Source organism: Neoarius graeffei, chromosome 2 (genome assembly GCF_027579695.1).
Source record: "Neoarius graeffei isolate fNeoGra1 chromosome 2, fNeoGra1.pri, whole genome shotgun sequence".
NCBI lineage: Eukaryota > Metazoa > Chordata > Actinopteri > Siluriformes > Ariidae > Neoarius > Neoarius graeffei.
The window spans coordinates 107,387,716-107,406,964 of NC_083570.1; the positions used below are offsets into that span (position 1 = coordinate 107,387,716).

The 19,249-nt window shown below is 41.1% G+C and overlaps 1 protein-coding gene across 3 annotated transcripts in view; it reads left to right on the forward strand.

Annotated features, from left to right (window-relative positions):
- anxa6 (annexin A6) overlaps positions 1-19,249 on the forward strand; it is a 106,915-nt gene that overhangs the window by 53,965 nt on the left and 33,701 nt on the right. For 2 of the 3 annotated variants that reach the window (XM_060915340.1, XM_060915341.1), the window contains exons 8-17: positions 728-784; positions 864-957; positions 1,055-1,150; positions 1,245-1,303; positions 3,293-3,415; positions 7,389-7,447; positions 7,776-7,854; positions 9,737-9,818; positions 17,130-17,224; positions 17,306-17,419. In XM_060915340.1, coding sequence (XP_060771323.1) covers positions 728-784; positions 864-957; positions 1,055-1,150; positions 1,245-1,303; positions 3,293-3,415; positions 7,389-7,447; positions 7,776-7,854; positions 9,737-9,818; positions 17,130-17,224; positions 17,306-17,419 — 858 coding nt within the window. Of the gene's footprint in view, positions 1-727; positions 785-863; positions 958-1,054; positions 1,151-1,244; positions 1,304-3,292; positions 3,416-7,388; positions 7,448-7,775; positions 7,855-9,736; positions 9,819-17,129; positions 17,225-17,305; positions 17,482-19,249 lie in introns of all 3 variants that reach the window. The other variant, XR_009654102.1, reaches the window with a different exon arrangement.

Below are 19,249 nucleotides of genomic sequence, written 5' to 3' on the forward strand. Positions count from 1 at the left end.
CACAGGGCTGACACATAGACACAGACAACCATTCACACTCACACCTACGGTCAATTTAGAGTCACCAGTTAACCTAACCTGCATGTCGTTGGACTGTGGGGGAAACCGGAGCACCCAGAGGAAACCCACGCGGACACGGGGAGAACATGCAAACTCCACACAGAAAGGCCCTTGCCGGCCCCGGGGCTCGAACCCAGACCTTCTTGCTGTGAGGCGACAGTGCTAACCACTACACCACCGTGCCGCCCTATTTAATTATTATAAATAATAATAATTAATCATTATTATTTAATATTTAGTACAAAAGTAGCTGAAAGAAAATAATGAGATATTTACGCCGACCAACAAAAACACAAACTATTATTATTATTATTATTATTATTATTATTATACCAGTGATCAAAGATAAAGTCTGTATCAGAGCAGGTGCAGGTATTGGATGAAACATAGACCTCTGATATAAGTATTTTATCAAAAATAAATGCATCCTAGAGATCTTAGACATCCGAGAGAGTTCCTCAGGTGATTCTGATGCCCAGAGACACCTGATTTAACTGGACTCCCGGCCCTTTAGACTACAGTTGTGCCACCATGTTGCAGGCTGTTCAGCTCTACGGTGAATTCAGAAGTTTATTTTATTAGATATAATAATTTTTGGACCAGTGGTTGGAAGTGTGTGTGTGTGTGTGTGTGTGTGGGGAGTAACAATCTTGTGTTGGCTCGTCAGGGTGCCAGAGATGAAGATGGTGTGGTTTATGAAGATCTGGTGGAAGAGGATGCACAGGTGAGGAGTAGTGATGTCATCATCATCATCATCATGCCAACTTTCCTAATGCCCAGCTAATGAGTATGTGTGTATACAGCACCTGTACGCGGCCGGAGAGGAGCAGTGGGGCACAGACGAGGCCATCTTCATCATGCTCTTGGGCAACCGGAGTGTGACTCACCTGCAGCTGGGTAATTGTCACACGTTTCTCCTGCACTATCAAACATGTCGTTTAAAAAAAACCCATTAACCATCAATAAAATCTAACACAATGTTCTTGTACTGCAGTGTTTGATAAGTATCTGGAGCTCACTGAGAAGTCCATCGAGGACAGTATTAAGAGCGAGCTGTCAGGAGACTTTGAGAGATTGATGCTGGCTGTCGGTAAGTTTTTCACACACACACACACACACACACACACACTGAAGTGGAACAGGACTGAATAGTACTGATCTGAGACTCTGCTCGTCTCTCTCAGTGCAGTGTATCCGCAGTCGGCCCATGTTCTTCGCCAAGCGCCTCTACAAATCCATGAAGGTAACCTGGATTTCTTTCACCTCAAAGAACCTGACTTTCAACCCCCTCCCCATGTATCAAACTGTACTTTATTCTGTTTATACCACAGCAATTTGTCAACAAGTTCACTGTTCTACTTAATAAATAAAAAGATAAAGGCATACAGTCGTTCCAACTGAGAATGGCTTCAAGTTGTAGCTTAACCTTCGGCTCTTACCGGAGATTAAAGCTCACACTGGAGCCTCCTTCCAAAAATATGAAATAAACATCTGTCAGAAAACTTCAGCTGAAACGTGCGCATTGTTGAATCGTAGCACTTTTTGTAAATCAGTTGAGTTTACGAGATTATGTGGAGCGGCTGTGACATTAACATAAGTTGCACTACTGTCAGAGCTGCTCTTATAGAAAATCAATCAACACCTTCTGACCAATCAGAATCAAGAATGTGGTGAACTGCAAAATAATGTATCGTGGATATCGTTTCTCGTGCACCCACTTTTAATTTTTAATGTAGCTGCTTAAGTATGATCAACAACTCGAAACTACAAGAGCGAGAAAATGTTCTGACCAATCAAACGCTTTGGAATGAAATTCAAAGATTCAAAGATTTTTTTATTTTCAATTCACTATATATCCAGGACATAGAGGAGAATCAAAATGCCGTTTCTCTCTCACCTTACTTGTAAAAACAGATAAAGATTACAAAAAAAAATGAAATGGTGCATAAAATGGACGAGGACCAAACATTTTGATTTGACAAACTATATTCATGTTACATAACTGTTTTTTTTTCTATAGTCATCAAATACAAATGACCAAACAGTATTTTGTATGTTTTACCTCTGAATATATTTTTAGGAATGTGTTTCTCTCTCTCGCTCTCCCCTCTCTCTTTCTCTCTCTCTCTCTCTTGCCCTCTCTCTCCCCCTCCCTTGCTCTCTCTCCCTTGTTCTCTCTCCCTCTCTCTCCCCCTCTCTCCCTCACTCTCTCTCCCTTGCTCTCTCTCCCTCTCTCTCCCCCCACTCTCTCCCTCGCTCTCTCTCCCCCTCCCTCTCTCCCCCCTCTCTCCCTCTCCATCTCTCCCCTCTCTCCCTCTCCATCTCTCTCACTCTCCCTCCCTCCCTCCCTCCCTCCCTCCCTCCCTCTCTCCCCCCTCCCTTGCTCTCTCTCTCTCCCTCTCTCTCTCCCCCTCCCTCTTTTTCTCTTTCCCTCCCTCTCTCTCTCCCCCCTTTCTCTCTCTCACCCTCCCTCTCTCTCTCTCCCTCTTTCCCTCCCTCTCCATCTCTTTCGCCCTCCCTCCCTCTTTCTCCCTCCCTCCCTCCCTCTCTCTCCCCCCTCCCTGCCTCTCCCCCTCTCTCCCCCCCGCCTTTCCCCCCTCTCTCCCTCTCCATCTCTCTCACTCTCCCTCCCTCTCTCCCTTTCTCTCTCTCCCTCTCTCCCCCCTCCCTTGCTCTCTCTCTCTTCCTCTCTCTCTCCCCCTCCCTCTTTTTCTCTTTCCCTCCCTCTCTCTCTCTCTCCCCCCTTTCTCTCTCTCGCCCTCCCTCTCTCTCTCTCTCTCTCCCTCTTTCCCTCCCTCTCCATCTCTTTCACCCTCCCTCCCTCTCTCTCCCCCCTCCCTCTCTCCCCCTCCCTGCCTCTCCCCCTCTCTCCCCCCTTCCCTGCCTCTCCCCCTCTCTCCCCCCCTCCCTGCCTCTCCCCCTCTCTCCCCCTCCCTGCCTCTCCCCCTCTCTCAATCTCTCCCTCCCCCTCTCTCCCCCCCTCCCTGCCTCTCCCCCTCTCTCCCCCTCTCTCCCCCCCTCCCTGCCTCTCCCCCTCTCTCCCCCTCCCTGCCTCTCCCCCCCTCCCTGCCTCTCCCCCTCTCCCCCTCTCTCAATCTCTCCCTCCCTCTCTCTCCCCCCTCCCTGCCTCTGTCTCTCCCTCCATCTCCCTCTCTCTCCTCTCTCTCCCTCCCTCTCTCCCTCATCTCCTTCTCTCTCTCTCTCTCTCTCTCTCTCCCTCTCTCAATCGAAGGGATTGGGTACAGATGATAACACTCTGATCCGGATCATGATCTCCCGCTCTGAGATCGACATGCTGGACATTCGAGAGTGTTTCAGGCTGCGATATGAGAAATCCCTCTTCAACATGATCCAGGTAATGACTTCATATTCAGCCAATCGAGAATGCGCAGATTTCGTCCTGTAGGGTTCCTGCACAGAGATCTGTGGATACTCTGTTAACAAACTCATCTTTACTTTATGTTAGGATGATCTGTATTCAGCTGGAGTGTACCCTACATCAGGCTTCCACACGATACAATAGGATATGATATGATGTGATGCGATACAATATAATATCAGGCTTTCGTCTAAACGGGGGAACAGGGGCGCTGCGCCCTCTTACTCTCGGCGTGCGCCCCCTTACCGACTCCGTGAAAACATCCCAGCAACACCACGTGACAATGTGTCTGATCATCAAATACGTTATAATTGCTCCAAAAATATTCCAATCATAGTAGCTACACCGCCAGACGGTGCAAAAACAATCCGAATTGGCGTTTTCCAGACTGAGGCGCCATGTTGTTTAGTTGTTTAGTTGTCACGGCTGCTCTCGTGAGATTTGACATGGGTTGCATACAAGGTCAGCTGACTTGTAGAGCGAGATTTCTCGAGACTGAATGACCTTTCACCCACCGGCGCGGGAGTTTTTGACAGAAGTAGTTCGCGAGTTGTTTTTGTTGACACTTGAGCATTTAAAGATGTCATCCTGATAATATTGCACAATGTGATACAGTATGGTATGATATGATATATGATATGGTATGATACGAAATGATATAATACAGTATGATATGATACAATACGATGATACAATATGATTTGATACAATACGATGTCATACGGTACAGTATGATACAATACAATATGATACAGTACGATATAGTATGATCTGGCACGACACAATACGATGTGATATATAGAAGATATCACATGGTCGCGCAAAGATATGAAGTTTATCTTCGAGTGGTAAATGTATATTTCACGAGTGAGCGAATTGAATGAGTGATATATTTTTCAACACGAAGATAAACGTCATATCTTCGCTTCACCATGTAATGTTCTTTATATTATATGGATACATCCACAAAAAATACGCAAGTTAATCAAAGGAATTTTAATTTTGAACCTGGTCACCATTTTAACAGCACACGTCTAGTCAGCGGGAAAACACTGGAAATGACGTCATCGGAGTGAAATATCAGGAAATATTACACATACAGGACACTTTTTCCATGGAATACAACCCCGATTCCAAAAAAGTTGGGACAAAGTACAAATTGTAAATAAAAACGGAATGCAATAATTTACAAATCTCAAAAACTGATATTGTATTCACAATAGAACATAGACAACATATCAAATGTCGAAAGTGAGACATTTTGAAATTTCATGCCAAATATTGGCTCATTTGAAATTTCATGACCGCAACACATCTCAAAAAAGTTGGGACAGGGGCAATAAGAGGCTGGAAAAGTTAAAGGTACAAAAAAGGAACAGCTGGAGGACCAAATTGCAACTCATTAGGTCAATTGGCAATAGGTCATTAATATGACTGGGTATAAAAAGAGCATCTTGGAGTGGCAGCGGCTCTCAGAAGTAAAGATGGGAAGAGGATCACCAATCCCCCTAATTCTGCGCCGACAAATAGTGGAACAATATCAGAAAGGAGTTCGACAGTGTAAAATTGCAAAGAGTTTGAACTTATCATCATCTCCAGTGCATAATATCATCAAAAGATTCAGAGAATCTGGAAGAATCTGTGTGTAAGGGTCAAGGCCGGAAAACCATACTGGGTGCCCGTGATCTTCGGGCCCTTAGACGGCACTGCATCACATACAGGCATGCTTCTGTATTGGAAATCACAAAATGGGCTCAGGAATATTTCCAGAGAACATTATCTGTGAACACAATTCACCGTGCCATCCGCCGTTGCCAGCTAAAACTCTATAGTTCAAAGAAGAAGCCGTATCTAAACACGATCCAGAAGCGCAGACGTCTTCTCTGGGCCAAGGCTCATTTAAAATGGACTGTGGCAAAGTGGAAAACTGTTCTGTGGTCAGGCGAATCAAAATTTGAAGTTCTTTATGGAAATCAGGGACGCTGTGTCATTCGGACTAAAGAGGAGAAGGACGACCCAAGTTGTTGTCAGCGCTCAGTTCAGAAGCCTGCATATCTGATGGTATGGGGTTGCATTAGTGCGTGTGGCATGGGCAGCTTACACATCTGGAAAGACACCATCAATGCTGAAAGGTATATCCAGGTTCTAGAGCAACATATGCTCCCATCCAGACGACGTCTCTTTCAGGGAAGACCTTGCATTTTCCAACATGACAATGCCAAACCACATACTGCATCAATTACAGCATCATGGCTGCGTAGAAGAAGGGTCCGGGTACTGAACTGGCCAGCCTGCAGTCCAGATCTTTCACCCATAGAAAACATTTGGCGCATCATAAAATGGAAGATACGACAAAAAAGACCTAAGACAGTTGAGCAACTAGAATCCTACATTAGACAAGAATGGGTTAACATTCCTCTCCCTAAACTTGAGCAACTTGTCTCCTCAGTCCCCAGACGTTTACAGACTGTTGTAAAGAGAAAAGGGGATGTCTCACAGTGGGAAACATGGCCTTGTCCCAACTTTTTTGAGATGTGTTGTTGTCGTGAAATTTAAAATCACCTAATTTTTCTCTTTAAATGATACATTTTCTCAGTTTAAACATTTGATATGTCATCTATGTTCTATTCTGAATAAAATATGGAATTTTGAAACTTCCACATCATTGTATTCCGTTTTTATTTACAATTTGTACTTTGTCCCAACTTTTTTGGAATCGGGGTTGTAAAAACGTGTTCTATTCCCTTCTAGTGAGTTTCATTCATTTGGTTTGATAGCATGCAATATTGTTAGCATATCGCTCATCCTACGTGTATTACATCACTATACCCAATGGAGAATGAGTGTTGAATATGGTTTGCAATATTGCATGGTTGTCAAGACAGAATGACGTCACGTCAGAGACGTAAAACTTCCGCCCTAGCGAGTGAGTGACTGTGACAATTTGTAAACAAACATGGCCACCAGGTTTGCTTCATTAAATATGGAAGATTTTGCGAGAATTTTGAAAGAGAAAGATGCGTTGAACACCCGAAAGGAATGCGTATATAATAATAATAATAATAATAATAATAATAATAATAATAATATTATTGGCTGGCTTTTTTTCGTGGTCTATCAGATATATTCCATTCAGCTACTTGTCTTCGACTCATTCACTGTCATGCTCGCTGAATGGAATATATCTGATATACCACTCAACGCCAGCCAATATTATTTAAATATGTCGCTCAGATCCGCGATGTATTTCATATGAAAAAATGTGAGTTTTTCAACACAAGAAGATAAACTTCATATCTTCAAGCCAACGTGTGATTTTCTTTTTATTATATCGACACATTCACAAACAAAAAGTCCCCAAATTTATCAAAACAACTCATCGATTTCCTCACGAGTGACACAGAGATTTGTGTCACGCTTTTGGTTCTCCATGTCCCGGATGGAGCTCGGATGAAAAATACAAGTGGTGTATTTCCCAGTAAACACTCGTGTCCAGGTAATATATAGAGGATATTACATGGTGGTGCGAAGATATGATATGAAGTTTATCTTTGAGTGGTGAATATACAGTACTGTCCAAAAGTCTTGGCACCCCCCTTTTTTACGTACAAACTTTGTTACAGCTCATTTCTGCATAAAACTGCACTCACTGGACCTCAGACTACTATTTTATTTTTAAGCAAAGGGTCGTCTCACACCAAATATTGACTTTGTTTCATTTATTATGGCTTACTGATTATGGTTTATAGTATTGTTTTAATATTGAAACATTTCATTTCATTATTTTGAAGCCATTTTTGGTCTCCAGTATTTCTTTACGTTTGCCTAAGACTTTTGCGCTGCACTATATATGAAAATACAAAAGCACTGTATTGCATTTAAGATGTACGTCTGATGTCGTAATGTAAACTAGACAGTATAACATGACCATATCGCTGCACTCTGACAGGACGACACGTCTGGAGAGTACAAGCGCACGCTGCTGAAGCTGTGTGGTGGAGATGATGAGTGAGTGTCTCTATATGACTTTAACTCTACACAAATAAAATTATTATAGCTAAATGACTGGAATATCAGCTTCTTAAATAGAGTCTGGCTGTATTTTACTGTATTTAAACATGGTTAAAAGCAACAGAGTTGAGTCTGTGTCCTGCAAAAATAGTTTTTTAACGAATAATTTACTTTCAGTCTGTAATTATAACCATGTTGTACATTCAGTGACATTTTGTGGCTCAAACAGACTTTATGTTCCTTTGTTCAGGTTACAAGAGGTCATATAATGAGTTAAAGAAGTGATGAGATGTTGGAGCCGTGTGTGTGTGTGTGTGTGTTTCAGTGTTGCAGGAGAATTTTTCCCTGAAGCGGCACAGATTGCGTACAAGATGTGGGAGATCAGCTCCATGACCAAAGTTCAGGTTTGGAAACTACACTTTTGACACACACACACACACACACACACACACACACCCACACACACACACACACACACACACACTACTGTTAGCTCCTGGTGTCACCACCAGAGGGCCTAAGTGAAATTTTTGTAAAATAATAATAATAATAATAACAATAATAATAATTGATTGCTGATTGTTGCATTGATTAATTTCCAATCGCTACCTTTTAACCTTTTCATGAACCAAATTTTCAGATCGTTACACCCCTTTACACGTTTAGTTTGTTTAATTGGTTAAAGCTAGTTGATATGTGGGCTGGTGATGGATATAAACACTGCATTGTCTTATTTTTTAAAATAATTCAATTTGCTTCTCGTTAAATTCATTCCCAAGCTGAACAAAGATCACTGCAAAACTGTTATAATGGAAACATCCAACTGCCTTAAACCTCTCACCAACTTATTTATGACTGTATCAGTAATACTATAGTACTGAGTGCAGTGTTTATGGTTTTGCATGAACAGATTTAACTAGTTTCAGGACTCGGCTTATTCGCTATTGGTGAGACTTTTCTTGCAGATTTGGCAACCGTGATCATCTCCATCATGTTTATTCACATGGTCTATATTCTTCCAGGAATTACAACTCAGCATGGCATGCACACACACACACACACACACACACACACACACACACACACACACACACACACACACACACACAGAGGGACAGAATGGGAAAGCGATCTTCCATAACAGCTCTGTTACACGACCGGACTCACTTTCTATGTCCAATGTAACCTAATAACAGACATTATATACAGTAAGAACTATGTGTGTAAATACTATAAGAGTTCAGAGTTCATACACTACCGTTCAAAAGTTTGGGGTCACCCAGACAATTTTGTGTTTTCCATGAAAAGTCACACTTTTATTTCCCACCATAAGTTGTAAAATGAATAGAAAATATAGTCAAGACATTTTTCTGGCCATTTTGAGCATTTAATCGACCCCACAAATGTGATGCTCCAGAAACTCAATCTGCTCAAAGGAAGGTCAGTTTTATAGCTTCTCTAAAGAGCTCAACTGTTTTCAGCTGTGCTAACATGATTGTACAAGGGTTTTCTAATCATCCATTAGCCTTCTGAGGCAATGAGCAAACACATTGTACCATTAGAACACTGGAGTGAGAGTTGCTGGAAATGGGCCTCTATACACCTATGGAGATATTGCACCAAAAACCAGACATTTGCAGCTAGAATAGTCATTTACCACATTAGCAATGTATAGAGTGGATTTCTGATTAGTTTAAAGTGATCTTCATTGAAAAGAACAGTGCTTTTCTTTCAAAAATAAGGACATTTCAAAGCGACCCCAAACTTTTGAACGGTAGTGTGTGTGTGTGTGTGTGTGTGTGTGTGTGTGTGTGTGTATATATATATATATATATATATATATATATATATATATATATATATATATATATATAAAATGTGTGTGTGTGTGTGAACTGAACTCTTATATGATGAAAAAAAGAGAGAGATACAGACAGACATGTGTGTGTGTGTGTGTGCACGCGATATGTGTGTGTGATCTGTCTGTCTGTCTGTCTGTCTGCATCTCTCTTTTTTCATCTCTCTCTCTGCATCGCTCTCCCCGTGTCTGTCTCTCTCTTTCTCTCTCTATCTCTCGCTGCATCACCCTCCCCATGTTGCTCTCTATCTCTCTCTTTTCATCTCTCCCTGTCTCTCTTTTTCTCTGCATCTCTCCCCATCTCTCTTTCTCTCTCTGTCTCTCTCCCTCTTTTTTCCTTTCTCCCCATCTCTTTCTCTCTGCATCTCTGTCTCTGTCTCTCTCACTCTCACTCTCTTTTTTCTCTTTCCCTCATCTAACCCCCCCAGTTGAGAGGAACGGTTCACCCCTGTGCAGAGTTCGACCCTGGCAGTGATGCTCAGGACCTGAGGAAGGCCATGAAGGGTTTTGGTGAGCAGATTCAATCCTGAAGGATCTTCAGTCACACTGACAGCACAGTTTATGATAACACAGAGCTAACAGGCTTTCATTACCATGACAGGAGATTGTTAGCATTACTGAACACTAAAATTACACTGTTAACCATGACCGACTGAGTTCTAACCCGTGCTGCTGTTTAGATTTCCAGAAGAGACAGAACTATAAAGAAACAAGATCACAAAATGTTATTCCGGTGAACACAAACAACACACTTGTAAAACATGAAAATGGCGTGACCGACAGACACTGACGAGACCTCGAGATTTCAGCCAGAGTACAATTTCAACTTTTTTTAATTGATGTAGCACAGGGGTTCTCAACCTTTTGCAACCTGGGCCCCACCAAAGCTGGTTCATTGCAGTTGGGGGCCCCTCTTCTCGCCCCGCCCCCATCCCCCCCCCCAAACACACTCACCCGCAGTGACGCCACCCGACCTACAGCACCTTATATTGACAGATAGATAGATAGATAGATAGACAGATAGATAGATAGATAGATAGATAGATAGATAGATAGATAGATAGATAGATAGATAGATAGATAGATAGATAGATAGATAGCCAGCCCTGGGCTAGATTATTATTATTATTATTATTATTAGTAGTAGTAGTAGTAGTAGTAGTAGCAGTAGCAGCAGTAGTAGCATTATCCATTCCATAGAAATACATAGGCCTATTATCATTATTAGGCTATTGTTATAATTGGCAGTAGCACCACATTTCTAATCTGCTTTCGGGCATTATTATAATTATTATTATTATTATTATTATTATTATTATTATGGCCTATTATCATTACTAAGCTGTTGGCAGTAGTACAAGACTTATGTTCTTTCAGGCATTATTATTATTATTAGGCCTATTATTATTATTATTATTATTATTATTGCTGTTGTTGGTTGTTGATATTATTATTATTATTATTATTATGCTATTATTATTAATAGGCATCATTATTATTATTATTATTATTATTATTATTATTATTATTATTATTAGTGTTTTTATTAGGTATTTTATTAGGCTTATCATTAGCTGGCTATTGATATCATTGGGAATTGGGACCAGGCGTGAATTTAGGTTTTACTTTTTACTGTGCCTTTGTGATCTGCATTTGCGTTAATGCGAGACCTGAGCCTGCTTTGCCTTACAAAGATCCTCGATTCTTGGCGAAATGTTTGACAAGCACAGTCTCAAGTCATCCTCAATTTGCGCACGATTGCGATATTTCGTTTTGAGCGCAGTCATTTTTGAAAATCCTGCCTCACACAAGTAGGTCGATGCGAATGGGATGAGCAGTTTCAAGGCTACGTCACACAGTTGCGGGTACTCCTGCATCAATGCTGCCCAGAATGTCGAAAGAGGGCATGAGGTGAAGACTGCCTTAAGTCTACGGTCACTCTTCAGCTCAATAAGCTGTTCCTGCATGTCAACTGGAAGTTCGTCAGCAGTACACACAAATGGATCTCGAACCCACGCAAAAGAGCGATAATCCTCTGTGAAGTATGCCGCAAACTGTTTTCTCATTACCGACAGGTGCTCTGACGCTGCTTGAAAGACAGATGAGAAATCGTGGGAAGTGCCTGCATTACTGATAAAGTCTGCAAGGCTTGGGAACATATCACAGTTCCCCCGACTGATGCGGCCACACACACAAGATTTTATGATAGATTGATGATAGATTTTATAATAGTATTGATTTGTATGTAATAGTCCAATGTCCTGCATTTTGACATGGGTAAATGTGTTGCATCTGCTTAGCTACTATAGCCTGTTAGCCCCAGATTTTTTTTTCCTCCATACATGAAGCCTACTCGCGACCCCCCTGGAGTACCTCCGCGCCCCACCAGGGGGGCGCCCCCCCCCGGTTGAGAACCACTGATAGCAGAAAAAGGTGATTATTAGTTAATAGTTAGACTAGTAGGTATTAGCTAGGAAATATTTTTCCCTCATAACCTAGACTATCAGAAATTAGTTTTTAGATAGATCGTGAAATATAAGGTAGAGTATTAGTTATTAAATATTAATTACACTGTTAGTTGTTTGTTATTTGTTAGGATAATAATTATTAGTTTGACAAATAATTTAGAAACTACAATATGATTAGTTATTATACATTTTTTATTAGTTAATAGTGAGACTTTTTATACTACTTGTTATTATACTTTTAGTTATTAGTTATACTTGTGAGACTATTAGTCATATTAGTTGTTACTTAGACTAATAACACAGAAACTAGACTAGTTATACTTTTATTTATGCATTAAACTAGTGAGACTATTAGTTGTTAGATTAGTTATACTGTTAACTATTTTACTGTTAGTTATTAGTTATTAATAAGACTTGCTATACTCCTAGTTATAATTCTGTTAGTTCTCGTTAGACTAGTTATACTACTAGTTATTATACTTGTGAGACAATTAGTTATATTAGTTATTACTTAGACTAATAACAGAAACTAGACTAGTTATACTATTAGTTATTATACTTCTTGTTATATGTTAAACTAGTCAGACTATTAATTATTACTATCATATTGTTAGTTATTAGTTATACTACTAATTACTATACTTTTAGTTAGTAGTTGCACTAGTGAGACTATTAGTTATTATCCTTTTAGTTATGAGTTAGACTAATAACTTAGAAACTAGACTATTTATACTGTTCGTTATTATACTATTATGTCTTAAAATAGTGAGACTATCAGTTATTATTCTATCCACATTCACTGGATATGAGTAATCATGCGCTCTGATTGGCTACTGTACGACTAGGATATCAGCTCATATACCGTGAGTAGAGAAAAACAAAATGGTGGAGCATGTTGCTGAACCAACCGAGGACAAAATAAAAACTCTACTCGAAAACAAAACCCCAAAAATACAAAAAAGCAACAAAATATAGAATGAAAGCATTTGAAGGTAAGAGAATATCTTTTTTATTTTTCAAGAATTCCATCCATCCATCATCTGTAGCCGCTTATCCTGTCCTACAGAGTCGCAGACAAGCTGGAGCCCATCCCAGCTGACTACGGGCGAAAGGCGGGGTACACCCTGGACAAGTCACCAGGTCATCACAGGGCTGACACATAGACACAGACAACCATTCACACCTACGGTCAATTTAGAGTCACCAGTTAACCTAACCTGCATGTCTTTGGACTGTGGGGGAAACCGGAGCACCCGGAGGAAACCCACGCGGACACGGGGAGAACATGCAAACTCCACACAGAAAGGCCCTCGCCGGCCCCGGGGCTCGAACCTAGAACCTTCTTGCTGTGAGGCAACAGTGCTAACCACTACACCACTGTGCCTCTCTTTCAAGAATTATTATTATTATTATTATTGCATTTTTCACAAATTGCTCCTGTCATTTCGCCGGTTTGTTTACATTCTAAGCGGAAATGATTTTGTTGGACGTTTTGTATAAAGTTTTTATTTGTCGAATTTGCAAGAAATAAAAATAAAAATGCTCTGTTTCTCAAAATCCAGTGAATGTGGACAGAATAAAACAGTTATTCCACTCAATCTCGTCATACACGGATTATGGCTATCACCTCATGTATGACTCGATTTCGTGGAATAACTGTTAAATAGTTAGATTAGTTATACACTACCGTTCAAAAGTTTGGGGTCACTTTGAAATGTCCTTATTTTTGAAAGAAAAGCACTGTTCTTTTCAATGAAGATCACTTTAAACTAATCAGAAATCCACTCTATACATTGCTAATGTGGTAAATGACTATTCTAGCTGCAAATGTCTGGTTTTTGGTGCAATATCTCCATAGGTGTATAGAGGCCCATTTCCAGCAACTCTCACTCCAGTGTTCTAATGGTACAATGTGTTTGCTCATTGCCTCAGAAGGCTAATGGATGATTAGAAAACCCTTGTACAATCATGTTAGCACAGCTGAAAACAGTTGAGCTCTTTAGAGAAGCTATAAAACTGACCTTCCTTTGAGCAGATTGAGTTTCTGGAGCATCACATTTGTGGGGTCGATTAAATGCTCAAAATGGCCAGAAAAATGTCTGGACTATATTTTCTATTCATTTTACAACTTATGGTGGTAAATAAAAGTGTGACTTTTCATGGAAAACACAAAATTGTCTGGGTGACCCCAAACTTTTGAACGGTATTGTACGATTAACTATTATACTGTTAATTATTAGTTAGACTTGAGAGACAATTAGTTATTAGTTAGACATGTTAGACTGTTAATTAAGAGTTAGACTATTAGTTATTAGATGTGACTTAGGCCCTGTCCACACGGCAACGGATTCAGGTGAATCCGATAAAATTGTTTATCGTTTCGGCCTGGCGTCCACACGGCACCAGCGTTTTGGGTGCCCCAAAACGAAATCTTTTGAGAACAGGTTCCAGAGTGGAAAGATCTGGCAACGGCACCGTTGCGAAGTTGTCTGGATGAGTAGAACGGATTTGTTTACGATGACATCACAACCACATGTGCTTCACGCCGGGTAGAAGTGTAACGAACTCGATGCGAGTTGTCAACAAATCCTATAACTTGGTTCATGAAACGCGCTTACAAAATATTTTCACTGTGAATATTTATTGTGTAATGGTGCAAAGTGAGAGAGAGAGAGAGAGAGAGAGAGAGAGAGAGAGTGAGAGAGAGAGAATAGCCCTTAGGGCAGAGTCAATCCCGCCAGCAAAAATAGGGAAAAAAAGGAGTGATCTCACCTCTTCAGATGTTGGTTTAAGTCCTACAATACATTCCTCAAAAAGGGCGTAGAATAACAAATTAATCCATCAACGTGTAGCATTCAATTTATTCCAGACCATTAAAGACGCCGCCTTCCGCGTAGAATCATATGTCATCCTCGCCGCCATATTGGATGGGTCAAAGTGGAGAATAAAGATGCCTCATTCATGTGCTGCGTTTAACTGTACCAACAGGTTTGCCGTCCAAACCTGTGAAATGTAATCCCATGTGATCTCGTTTGGATGGTAAACCTGTTGGTACAGTTAAACACAGCACATGAATGAGGCATCTTTATTCTCCACTTTGACCCATCCAATATGGCGGCGAGGATGACATATGATTCTACGCGGAAGGCGGCATCTTTAATGGTCCGGAATAAATTGAATGCTACACGTTGATGGATTGATTTGTTCTTCTACGCCCTTTTTGAGGAATGTATTGTAGGACTTAAACCAACATCTGAAGAGGTGAGATCGCTCCTTTTTTTCCCTATTTTTGCTGGCGGGATTGACTCTGCCCTAAGGGCTAGTCTCTCTCTCTCTCTCTCTCTCTCTCTCTCTCACTTTGCACCATTACACAATAAATATTCACAGTGAAAATATTTTGTAAGCGCGTTTACTGAACCAAGTTATAGGATTTGTTGACAACTCGCATCGAGTTCGTTACACTTCTACCCGGCGTGAAGCACATGTGGTTGTGACATCATCGTAAACAAATCCGTTCTACTCATCCAGACGACTTCGCAACGGCGCCGTTGCCAGATCTTTCCACTCTGGAACCTGTTCTCAAAAGATTTCGTTTTGGGGCACCCAAAATGCCAGTGCCGTGTGGACGCCAGGCCGAAACGATAAACAATTTTATCGGATTCACCTGAATCTGTTGCCGTGTGGACAGGGCCTTAGACTAGTGAGGCTATTAGTTATTAGAGTATTAAGTCGATGGTTATTAGTTAGTCTACTACATCTACACCGAAAAATATGCTTGATTAGAAGGTGAAAATATCTGGAATGTAGTCAAATGTATCTCGTCTTTGTCATTGTGCCTATTTTAATAAGTAAATGCTGGAAAAAAAAGCCAAGATACATTACATTACATGACATTACATGGCATTTAGCAGACTCTTATCCAGAGCGACGTGCAACAAGTATGCTAATATAATCTCTAAAAGTGAGCTTAACCTTATAATTTCCCTCTAATTTCATAATAATTATCGAATAATAAGTCAAGTCAAGTTTGTTTGTATAGCGCTTTTAACAATAGACATTGTCGCAAAGCAGCTTTACAGAATCTGAATGACCCAAGACATGAGCCAATTTTATCCCTAATCTATCCCCAATGAGCAAGCCCGTGGTGACGGTGGCAAGGAAAAACTCCCTCAGACGACATGAGGAAGAAACCTCGAGAGGAACCAGACTCAAAAGGGAACCCATCCTCCTCATTTGGGCAACAACAGACAACATGACTATAACATTAAGAGTTTTAACATGAAGTCAGTAAGATATTTAATAATAAGTATTATTAAATATCTCCGACTGCACTGAAGATAATTTCACTTGCTAAGATTTGATTTTCTGTAGTTTAGTAAGACTTTTAATTAATTCATTAAAGCTAGACGGCCTTTCGATTTCATAAAATCGGTGAAATTTAGTTCTCTCTGAAATGTGGTCATTGTGATGCATGTTTATTTCTGTAATATCTCACAAAATATCAGGTCATTCTGTGGCTGGGAAGTTATTTAATTTGAGGGGATTAAAGCAAATAATGTGCATGAAATCGCTCGCTTCGCACAGTCAAGCAGACAGAGGAAGTCCGTGTGTGTGCGCATGCGCAGGTTTACCTTCTTCTTCTTTTGGGTTTTACGGCAGCTGGCATCCACAGTGTTACATTACTGCCATCTACAGGTTTACCTTTGACCGTGCACTGACAGTTCCATCATTCTGTCGCTAAACGAGATCACACCGAGATGCTCACTGACCGCCAATATTTATTAGTTTGGTCCTGCATTTCCTTTCCTTTGTATCTAACATAATGTCTTTTCTTCTCGCTTTCCGTTACTGTAGTCGGTCTTTCACATCTCATTCACACACTTACGCCCTACATTTTTCTCTCCTGTTTCAAATTTGTATCCCACAATGCCTTGCGCGAACAGGGAAAGCCCACCACGTGATGCATGACGTAGTATCTTGAATTGCATCATGGTGAAGCAGGAAAAAATAGCGGAGAATTTAGGGCCGTGTGGCCCTAAATTCATTAATTGTTCTATTTTAAAAAACTAATAAAATTGGAAGTCTGTGATTCGAATTCAGTAGCTTTCGATCCACTAAAGAAAAATAATTGGCTGTCGGAAAAATTCTTTTAATGACCTACACTTGAAAAATCTGAAAGGCAGTCTACCTTTAAAAAATATCATTAATCAATTATATATAGCAATACAGTGGCCAGTAATTAATTATTCTGGTCTGCTGTCATGTGGGACTCAAGAGTCTGAGTCTAAGAGTTAGGAAATTTCAGCTACTCATTTCTTTAACAATCTCCCGCAATCTCCCCATGTTTGTTCAGGAACGGATGAGGACACCATCATTAACATCATTACCAAGAGGAGCAACGCTCAGAGGCAGGAGCTCAGGCAGGTCTTCAAATCGCTGCTGGGCCGAGTGAGTCATCCTCTTCACTGCAGCTGTGTCACTGCTGTGTTCTGATGTGGTGTGCTGATGATTATCTCCGGCTCTCTGCAGGACCTCATGGCGGACCTGAAGTCGGAGCTCTCCAAGAACCTGTGCCGTCTCATCATGGGCCTGATGATGACTCCGGCTGAGTTTGACGCAAAAATGATGAAGAAGGCCATGGAGGTACAGCAGAACCACTGCCTTATACAGTTCCTAACAGAAGAGACAAATCAGACCCTGTGTTGGTGAGAAGTAGAAAGTTCTGGCACCCCCCGCAATTCTTTCTGTCCCCCCTTTTAACTGTTCCTGTGTGATTGTGATTTTATCTTTAAAGGTGTAAGGTGTGTTTAGCGAGGGCAGGACGAAAGTCTGACACTCAATGTCTACTTCACTGATCGAAGAGTCAATCATAGGCGGTGTCCATTGGGGGGGGTCACATGACAGACAGACAGACAGAAATGAGCTAAAACAATTCATAAAACAGGCAAAGGTCAAGGAAAAAAAATAAAAACAAAAAAATGCCCTCTCAACTTGGAATTCTTGTCCATGAAGGTCTCCTCAACACCAACATGGCTGCCAACAGTAAATAAATCCTCACTTCACAACTGTAAATGACTCTATCGAGGCATTTACTTTCGATCAGTCAACATCGACACATTAGTTTCCCTCATAGGTTCTCTGATACACCTGTGGTTCAACCTGGACACATTACCCTCACATTCACACCTACAGTCAATTTAGAGCCACCAATTAGCCTAACCTGCATGTCTTTGGATGAAACCAGAGCACCCAGAGGAAACCCATGCAAACACAGGGAGAACATGTACACTCCACACAGAAAGGCCCCCATCAGCCACTGGGCTCGAACCTAGAACCTTCTTGCTGTGAGGCAACAGTGCTAACCACTATGCCACCGTGCCGCCCTGATTTCCAAAGATGTTGCACCAAAGTATCTTTCTGACTTGATGCAGCCTTACAAGCTGACTCATAACCTGCGATCATTAAACAAAAGTCTTTCCTGTATCCTGGTCAGTTACCTTTGGTGATAGAGCTTTTGCTGTAGCAGGACCGAAAACTTGGAACTCCTTACCAGAAGAACTGAAAAACTCATAAAGTATTGAAATTTTTAAGTCCAAATTAAAGACACATCTTTCCAAGATTTAACACGAGATATCTTAGAATATGTATATATCGAGTCGTTCTACCATTTGTTTATAAATAGGCCTTTTTCTTAAATATACAAATATAGTTCCTTGCAAAAGTATTCATCCCCCTTGGTGTTTGTCCTGTTTTGTCGCATTACAAGCTGGAATTAAAATGGATTTTTGGGGGGTTAGCGCCATTTGATTTACACAACATGCCTACCACTTTAAAGGTGAAGATTGTTTTTTTATTGTAACACAAACAATAATTAAGGTTGAGACCGTCCTGTAAATCATCCTGCACATATGATGTATGTTTTGTGAATAAATGGTTTCTACCATTTAAGTGTTAACATAATTTGACTAACCCTGTGTGTGTGTATATATATATATATATATATATATATATATATATATAAAATCTCCTTCTCACCCCCGGCGGGGGGGTGGGGGGGGTGGTATCCATGTCATCCTCAAGCTTGGGTCCTCTACCAGAGGCCTGGGAGTTTGAGGGTTCTGCGCAGTATCTTCGATGTTCCTAGTACTGCGCTCTTCTGGACTGAGGCTTCAGATGTTGTTCCTGGGATTTGCTGGAGCCACTCTCCCAGTTTGGGGGTTACTGCCCCAAGTGCCCCCACTACCACGGGGACCACGCAACCCTTGACCTTCCACATCCGTTCCAGCTGCTCTTTCAACCCTTGATACTTCTCAAGTTTCTCATGTTCCTTCTTCCTGATGTAGGCGTCAGCTGGGATCGCCACATCTATCACCACCACCCCCTTCTGCTCTTTGTCCACCACCACTATGTCCGGTTGGTTAGCCAGGATCTGTTTGTCAGTCTGGAAGCTGAAGTCCCACAGAACCTTGGCCC